This window comes from Mytilus trossulus, chromosome 8 (assembly GCF_036588685.1).
Source record: "Mytilus trossulus isolate FHL-02 chromosome 8, PNRI_Mtr1.1.1.hap1, whole genome shotgun sequence".
Classification (NCBI taxonomy): domain Eukaryota; kingdom Metazoa; phylum Mollusca; class Bivalvia; order Mytilida; family Mytilidae; genus Mytilus; species Mytilus trossulus.
Window position 1 is genome coordinate 9579403 of NC_086380.1, and position 9295 is coordinate 9588697.

General features: G+C 31.0%; 1 protein-coding gene across 1 annotated transcript; it reads right to left on the reverse strand.

Moving 5' to 3' along the window:
* Positions 1-728: 728 nt before the first annotated feature.
* On the reverse strand, positions 729-2452 carry LOC134681640 (uncharacterized). The gene is made up of 2 exons (XM_063541293.1): positions 2281-2452; positions 729-1203 (listed from the first exon to the last, which is right to left on the reverse strand). Exons 1-2 carry the CDS (start codon positions 2348-2350, stop codon positions 881-883), a joined length of 393 nt encoding a protein of 130 aa, XP_063397363.1. The 5' UTR covers positions 2351-2452; the 3' UTR covers positions 729-880.
* Positions 2453-9295: the final 6843 nt, after the last annotated feature.

Below are 9295 nucleotides of genomic sequence, written 5' to 3' on the forward strand. Positions count from 1 at the left end.
AAACGATACGATGACTTGAAGTAGTTTGGTCTTAAATTGTAAATGGAACACGGTGTAGAGACTACGATTATAACTCAATTTGTCGAAATAACTATTGCACACACAAGCGTTTGCTTATGATTGAAACTGGGCCATGTAACTAAGTTATTTTTTAGTACATTTCTAAAACAAATGGCACCAGGTCTATCTCAAAAGCATATTTACAATCAAGTGAACTACTTTTGGGACAAATAATTTTAAAATTATAGAAAAGTATACCAGCTCTGAATCAAAATATGGAGAAGGGGACGGAAACGGCTATTTGACCTCTTTTAAAGACATATTTAGTTCTGTTCTTTTATACTGAATCTTATCACTAATGGAGATAAATAGTAAGCACTCGAACTTTTTAACATGTAATTTCATCTCTGTACTGCATTGACATATAAATAAATAAAGAGAGAAAATTTCGCTGTATGTGTGTTGCTACAGACAATGAAACTGAAGGACGATTGTATGAAATTGATAACTCTTCAATGATGCAATAATCCAATACGTTATTGTCCAAGTTGAAGGAGAAAAAATCCGAAGAGAAAATATTTCCAAGAATGTTTGGTAAAATATCGTTTAATTCGAAAACATTACAAAATGTTTATAAATTCACACTATATATACTGTTGAACGACGCCATTTTCAAAGTGGTGCATTGCATATTTTAAAACGATTTATTAAATAAGAAGAACAAACTAAACTCCTGCTTTTAAGAACTTTTGAGATAATCGCAGATTTGGTCACCAGTGTTTTCTTGATTTTGAAATACGTGCTATTACTGTTCCGTGCCGTTTGGATATGTAGTAATCTGTGTTTTGTTGCTGACGTTATACAACGGTGAAAGCTAAATCTATGTCATTTTAGTTAACGGTGTAGATGAGACAATAAGTTCAAGTTCTTCAATAGTAGGATCATTGACAGGTTCACTTAATATGGTTCCAATATTTGGAGTTTTCCTCAAATTTATATGACGGATGATTGATATTGCCAGTAATAATAAACCCTCAGAAATGATCACTAACGAGTAGGGAAACCTTTTCTCAAAATAATTGTTGGTATGTCCAGCACTAACGTAATAACTCAAAACTCTTTCAAAACCAGTGTGGCGTTTAAAACTATCGTACTTCCTATTTAATTGGACAAACTCAATTGCTAAAATAGACCCGAACACTCCTGGAATGATAAATACAAAAATATTTTGAATAGATGCGTGAAAAAGATGATGACATTTTAAAACCTGAATTATAGGCATATCAAGTATCTTTAAGAATTAATAAAACAAAAAATATGTGTTTAATTAGGTAGATGTTAGAAAAGGCAAATTTGTATTGTATTATATTTCAACCTATCTCAGATTGTCAAAACTGTTTTTGAATTGATCTACTTTTTGGGATTGAACATTTTATATCCTTTTCAGGAGTTATACAGCAATTTCAGTTAAATCAGTAAAACTGCACCTGTACTAAGTCAGGAATCTGATGTACAGTAGCTGTGGTTTGTTTTTGTAATTTATACATGTTTTCTCGTCTTTTATATAGATTCGACCGTTTGTTTTCCCGTTTGAATGGTTTCAAACTTGTAATTTAGGGGCCCTTTATAGCTTGTTGTTTGATGTGAGCCACTGCTCCTTGTTGAAGGCCGAATCTTGACATATAATTGTTCACTTTTATGAATTTTTATTTTAGAGAGTTGTCTCATTGGCACTCATACCACATCATCATTAACCTATTAACATTAAAAAAATCTGGTCAACATAACACTCATCAGTTACGCTCAGATCAAAACAGTTATATCGAAAACAAGTGCAAAGTTGAAGAGCAGTGAGGACCAAAAACCCCAAAATGTTGTGCTATATACGGCTTAGGTAATCCTTGTATAAGAAAATCGTTAATATTTTGAATATTTCATATTTTTGCAAACAGCAAATTTATAAAAATGACCATAAAATTGATATGCATGTCAACATGTTCTTTACTTAATTTAGAATCAACCACGCAGATTTGTGTTAAAAAGTAAGAGAAGGTAAATAATTACTGACATTAGGAACGCGACGTCCGACCTGAAGTGTTTTGTTCCCTTTCAGGTTGTCTAAATGTCATTGAAAAACCTTAAGATTTTTAAACTAGATGATTTTAGTACCATATTACTTCCAAGGGACGCATGCATGCATGTGTTTTGCTAATTGGAGCCAGACGACTAATGTTTGAATTGAAACTGACATTTTAACATTTTTGTTTGGCATTATCATACCTCCAACTATAGACAAACACAATCCACCAGCATTTGTTAATTTTGATGTTGTGTGCCGTAAGTCATGCATATTGTGCTGATTTCTCCTTCTCAATACATATACAACTGTCAGAAAACATCCAATAGTCGTACATAGAATTGTTAATATACTTTCTACAAGATACTCCGTAAATCTTCCTTCTAAAAAATAAGTATGTAAGCCTATATATTGTAAATATGTAGTTTTCGTAACAAGATGTGATCTTATGTGTGTATGTACAAAGCATGTCACTATATCGATATTATGGGGTCTGAGAAATATGTTTGACAAGAAAATGAAATAGCAATAATTTCTATCATTGTCGGTCTACTTTTTGGCTTTGTTAAAGCTTTCTTGCAAATAAACAAAAAATATCAAATTAAAGGACAATTTAAATAATGGAAAAGATTTAATCACAAAAATGGTGTGTTCCACTCGATCCCAGATTGTTTATTCCAAAAGTCTATCCTCCATACCACTAAATCATCTTTTTTTTTAAAAAGCTTGTTAATCTTGTTGCTAAGAACATATCCGTGTTAATCGATTTTATCTTTATTGTTTGATGTTTCGTCAGTTACTTAATAACTACAATTGATGGTATTGTACCGTTGTTGTGAGATATTGTCTCCATTAAATTATTGGTCAAGTAACTTGTGGTTGTCAATGCAAGGCTGATGGCCAGGACTACCAAACACAGTGGCGGGAGTAGACAGTATATCTAATGTCCTTTTTATCGACCGGAAAATTAACCACTGGAATAGTATAATTCTGGACACAGACAAATGTACTGTATACACATTAAGGTCTGATTGAGAGCCAAAACAACATACGACTAATACGCAGCGGTATCCTGTTAGAAATAGGACGAGGGCTCAAACTTCATTTCCCTGAGAACTATTTATGTATGAGTGAATATAATACATGTATTTGGTAATCGTTATCAAATAATGACGCGTTACAAAAGACAATAATTAGGTCATAAATCACGAAGAGAATGTTTTAGATTAAACCCAAGAAGCTAAATATTGAACATAATGTTCATAGACTGTAATGCAATAAAGTACTTGGTATAACGTGGTGTCTACCGCGCTGGAAAATGAATAAAAAGAAATTGAATAAATAAAAAGTAATCATTTGACTAACATGTTCATAATAGAATTGATAATGAAAATGAGGAATGTGTCAAAGAGACAACAGCCGAAGGCCACCAATGACTCTTCAATACAGCAAGAAAATCCCGCACCCGGAAGCAAGTCTCAGCTGGCCCCTACACATCAATATGCACTAGTTCAGTGATAATGCCTTCTTTGATCATTGCAAATTTCACTAAACTTCTATTTAGGGTGCTTTATATTTCCGATGTTACAACATGTAGTGAATATAGCACTTTATCTGTCAATAGTAAATTGACAGACACAAGCTTCAAAATACTATACGTCTACAGAAACTTTTGTGAAAGGTTATTCAATGAATTTGCATTCAAAATCTAGTAAAAGCTAACCGTCTATTTACAGAAAGAACTAAAAGTTTCATGGTACTTTCATTACACAACCAGCATTTTGACATGAAATTGACAAAATACAATAGATAGATGTATGTCACCATGGAATTTTTGTAGGCCCAAATTTGGTCTCAGTTATCTTATTTGTTAGATGGAGTCAACTTGTAAAAGGTGCGGGGTAAATTAAGTGATAATAAAACATTGAAATTCGGCTTAACCCTTTTTTGGTTCGAATTTAAGAGCATCAAGCATACACAATATTTTTCATAGTTATGTTGAATTTACTTACAATCATTGGGACGATTTCAATGCCAATATATGTTGTTCACCCGAGTGTTTCGCTAGACCCATCGTTATCACTTACATGTTTAACTTTGATTTGGTCATATTTATACATTTTCTCTTTACAAAACTTTAGATACTCAAAAATGCTTAGAATTTTAAACCCAAGGAACAAATTACCCACACTGTATTTCACAAAACGTTATTTTTTTTAAATTTTGGGTTCTCGGCGTGTTTCTTACTTTATTTGGCCTTATTAAAATGTTAATCAGATCATCCATGATGGGTCTTTTGTAGACGAAAAAGGCGTCTGGCACTATCAAATTTAATCTTAGTTTTAATGAGTAGTTACTACACATCACTGTCAATTTTTGTAGACATGAAAGGTATTAACTTCCAAGCAAGGACCGAGGCTCATAAATAAAGGCAACAGTAGTAAACCGATGTTCAAAACTCATAAATTGATAGAAAAAAACCAAATCCGAATTACAAACTAAAACTGAGGGAAATACATTAAATATAAGAGGAGAAAAACAACACAACATTAAAATGCAACACACACAGAAACGAACTGTACATTAGACAAAATCCGATGAGAATAACAAATATAATATCAAAACTAAATACATGAATTTGGGATAGAAAAGTACCGTCGCACGTCTTATAGTAATGTTAATAAACTATAAACCTGGCAATCAAGCACATGGCATCTGGACAGTCTGGAGAGCCGACAACCTTGCTTCGGAGGTTTAAACGGTATTTGTAAGATGACAATGCTACTTATCAATAAACATTTTGAAAATTTCGGGTTCAGTATAGAGATGTTACTACAATTCATAAATTACCTAAATTAGTCTACATTACATTTTTTAAGCAAAGTAAAATTAGTATTATAATAGTGCTTTGCTCTGTCTAGTAGCTTTTGTTTCTTATCATTCATATAGATTATACGAACCTATAGCTACAGAAGACAGTCTGCTATTTGAACTATAATCGAGAAATGGAACTACAGAACATGTATCACTGTCATATCCACAGACTCTGCTATAGAATGCATTCATGTCTAGCTGGAAATTAACGAATTGCTTATGAAAATAGATATCTGTTTTTATGAAAATAAATATTTGTCCATGCAAAAACAAGACAGTTAGAACAAAAGATTATATTTTTATAATTTAGCTATTTGATAGTTTGTATCTTATTTTCTTTGATTCGTATCGATATGTCTATATCAAACAAGAACAATCCACAAAAATTTGAATATACATGTATTTAACGGTTCCCATCATATTAAAATCCAATCACGAAGTTTTTTTAATAAGCATTGAATAACTTCATTTCATATATGAAATTTATGATTTAGAGAATATATTTTACAAAAATTTAAAATATTGAGCAATATTAATAATGCAATTATTATTAATTTGGATGTTTAAACCAACTAATTTTTGGCGAGGGATTTATTTTCGCGATATTCGCGAGCAGAAGAATAAGGCAAATATAAATTGCCTCAATTTGTTAAACTTGAATCATTCGTTTTAATAATAAATCATGTACATTTTGCAATCGAGAAATAAAATATCCCAGAAAAAAAGTTGGTTTACAGTATTTAAAAACAACTCACAGCTACACCTGACATCTTGGTGTCATCCAAATAATTATCTTAGCATAACCAGCCAGGTGTTATGGTTGCTGTGAATATCATTGCTGTAGCTAATACATTTAATACAATTAAAACTGTAGTCATTTCTGTTATCTGCTTAATCTGATGAAAAAAATGTGTATGTTTGTGTGAACATCTAGTAGAGCATGCAATTCAATGTTTGTGTCTATTCACAGTTTGTTTAAATTCTTTTTTTGAATTATGACTTCTGTTTTTTTTCCCTTTAATTTGTACATTTATGTTACATCTTAGGTCATACGTGTATAACTTTCAAAACATTTATGCATTTTTCTTAAATATAACCCCTTTATAGTTTTTGCTTATTTAACAAGCCCGTTTGGTAACCTTTCTTTTAAAGAATACTACGAATAACAGAAAAAATGTGATGCACACTGAATAGCTCGCGTAGCGGGTTATATTAAGGAGCATACCACATTTATTTTTAATGTTATTTCGAATAAAAACTAAACATTTTACAGTCATTCCTTATAATTTAATTCTTAATTCCGTTTTGAGCCGGAGTAAATGAAGAAAAAATGTTGATGACGTCACAGCCATATGACAAAATTATGTTTATGAGCTGGGAAAACAAAACAAAACAAACAGAAGACACGTTACACCCAAAGTTAAATTATTGCTTAATGATGTTTGCTTTTTATGATTTGGAATGTTTGCCAGATTTTCGAAAAATCCTCTGGTTATATCCATTTGAATGCTTTAAAATATTTTGCCCATGGACCCTCATTTTTCTTTTTATTATTCTGTTACATGTATAATTATAAGCCATTTGTAAAAGTCTTATGAAATCTTATTTAGTTTTTGATAGATTTTGAGAGCTTTAACTGGTCAATGTTAAAGTTATAAAAAATCAAGAGAGAACATTTCCCGCTAAAATTTAAATGGCAAATTTCTCGAAAACAAGCACATCAACCCGTAATTTTTGTTTTGCTTTTTTGATTCCTCAATTCATCCCCAATCAATATATACTAGTGTTATGAAAAACTATTTGTTTTGAAACTAAGCAGCGAACTTCCTGAATAAACTTCATTTTGACTCAGTTGTATGTCGCCTCACTAATCATTCCTACCACATCTTAAATAATTTAGGAACCTTCTTCTTATTCCAAAGCTGTAAGAACTTGTTTAAATAATCTTTTTGGATACTTAAATGTAAAGCAAATAATGCATATATAATACATTTAGAATACATGAATTACATAGGTAACGAAAATATGTTTTTCAAAGTTATAAACAATGTAGAGTATGCATATATAAATTCGTTCGTTGACTCGCCATTGAGTGATAAACTATTCTCTTTATAACTGATAAATATTAATTACAAAATTGAAAAACAAATTCTTGACCGGATAATTAAAATGTTTGTTTGTCAAAAAGAAGAAAAACATGTCTACCTACCTTTTAAGTAAAAAATAATGTCACAATAAACTTGATAACATAACTTAGGACGCTTGAATGATTTACAAGGGCTAAATTTAGTTTACATCAACTTAAACAAGGTGAAAAACAAGACAGACTTTCAATTACAAATATATCTTTTTTTCTTAAATACAAAACAGATTTTTAATTGTATAAATATGTATACAAATCTTTAAGTCATTTTTTTAGTGTGCGTTTGAATAATTTTATTATGTTATGTTTATAGACAATTCGTTTTATATCTGTAAATATTATTAAATATTAAAGCATTGCATTTGATAAAGAATAGATTGATAAAAACTACCCTTAGCAACCGCCCAATTACCCACAAAGACACCAATACGTCAACACACAGTTGTCAAGAAATTTTTTTCACAAGCCAGTAATCATTAGTTTGTACTTAACTGACCGCAGTCATAACAGCCGATTGCATTGATTTTGCAGATGAAAGTAATATCTTTGGTCAGTTTGCTTGCAAGACACACTTTCTAGAAAGTATATATGTATTTCAAAAATCGGTATAACCAAGAAAACATCATATTATAAAAAAAATATTTTTAATTGAAAATATGCTCTCATTTAAATCTTGTTTTCAGTTGATGTACATCAATTCTGTGTCTTAAATGATGTTAACAAATTATATTGTGACATTATTTTGATGGAATTGATAATACACGTATCCTACTTAGATTGTAACTACACGTTTTAACTTGTTACGCAAAAGGTAAGATGACATTTTTTTAGCTTTTGGACAACTGAAAATTTTAATTATCTGTCTAGAATTGCTTTTGAATTTTGCAAAACGTATGCACCAGTCAATAATATTTCATGGTTTACTATTTCATGGCATGACAAGTCAGCGAATAAATTTAGCAAAAGTGTACATTCTACATTGTTAATAGTTTTAAAAGAATGTACTTTTGTTATATACATAGTTCACGTATTTTGAAACTTTATTATATATTGATTTACAGTTTGTTTAATATTTAAATGCGTTTCGACATTTGAACATTTAATTTTTCTCGTAATTTATCTTAACACGTCCTAACACCTTCTTGGTGAGTAGAATGAGCCATCTTAGAACATGTAAGAAGAGAGGCTAGAGAGATCCCAAAGGGATTTTCAAGTTGAAAACGGACAATGCCATTAAAAAATATAACAACAAACAAAAAAAATGGTGAAAAGTCAAACACTTACATAACTAAATGCTGAGCAACAAGAATCACCTATCAAAAACTAGTATAGATCCTCCGCAGTAAGAGTCAACATTATAGCTGAAATTTACACGAGAAATAACAGTCAGCACAGCATCGGGAGGATCATTAAAGTGATGATAGCTGGATCGAATTTCTAAAAGGGTTTTTAGTCTCGTTACAGTTACCCACTGTTTACCGTCGTGTTACTAAGGACAATTTGCAATTATTCAACAAGATATGAGTGGAGAAATAACAATATGCTATGACAAATTAGCTACTGTTGTGATCAATGTGTGATTATTTTGTATCATAGGTTCAATAATTAACCAAAGTTATAGTTCGGAAGAAGCTTTTTATTATTCATTTGTAAATACTTTAACACAACATAGAAAGGAAGAGGATTTCTGTTATGCAAAATTTTGCTCAGGTCAAATGTGAAAGGGTATTTCAAAGAAAACTGTCAATACGAGTATTGAGACGCCTTTGAAGAACACCCTTCTGTTAGAATGGCACGGCTACCATTGAGGTATATCAGGTTGAGAAAGTTCATGCTCTTAGTAATTCGTCTGAATCCTACGAAGACGATGGTCACGATACGTACGGTACGTTATAAATAGAGAAAGGATATATGAGCTCGTTTTCTCTTTAACACTAAGTAGATACTATTACCTTGTCAAGTATGACATTTACTGAAAACACCGTAAGACAAGTGTGTTAACTTGTAAGTTATCAAACGGTACCATTATTTTAAGTCGTACCTTGCATTTATGATATAAACTAGAAAACGTGTGTTAAATAAAGGCAACAGTAGTATACCGCTGTTCATAACTCATAAATCCATGGACAAAAAACAAAATCGGGGTTACAAACTAAAACCGAGGGAAACGCTTTAAATATAATAGGAGAACAACGACACAA

Bases quoted from the DNA above. Each gene is read 5' to 3' on its own strand.
- LOC134681640 (XM_063541293.1), bottom strand. From the start codon at position 2,350: ATGCATGACTTACGGCACACAACATCAAAATTAACAAATGCTGGTGGA. The intron at 1,204-2,280 runs GTATGATAATGC...TTATCATTCCAG, and splicing joins GTGTTTGTCTATAGTTGGAG to GAGTGTTCGGGTCTATTTTA.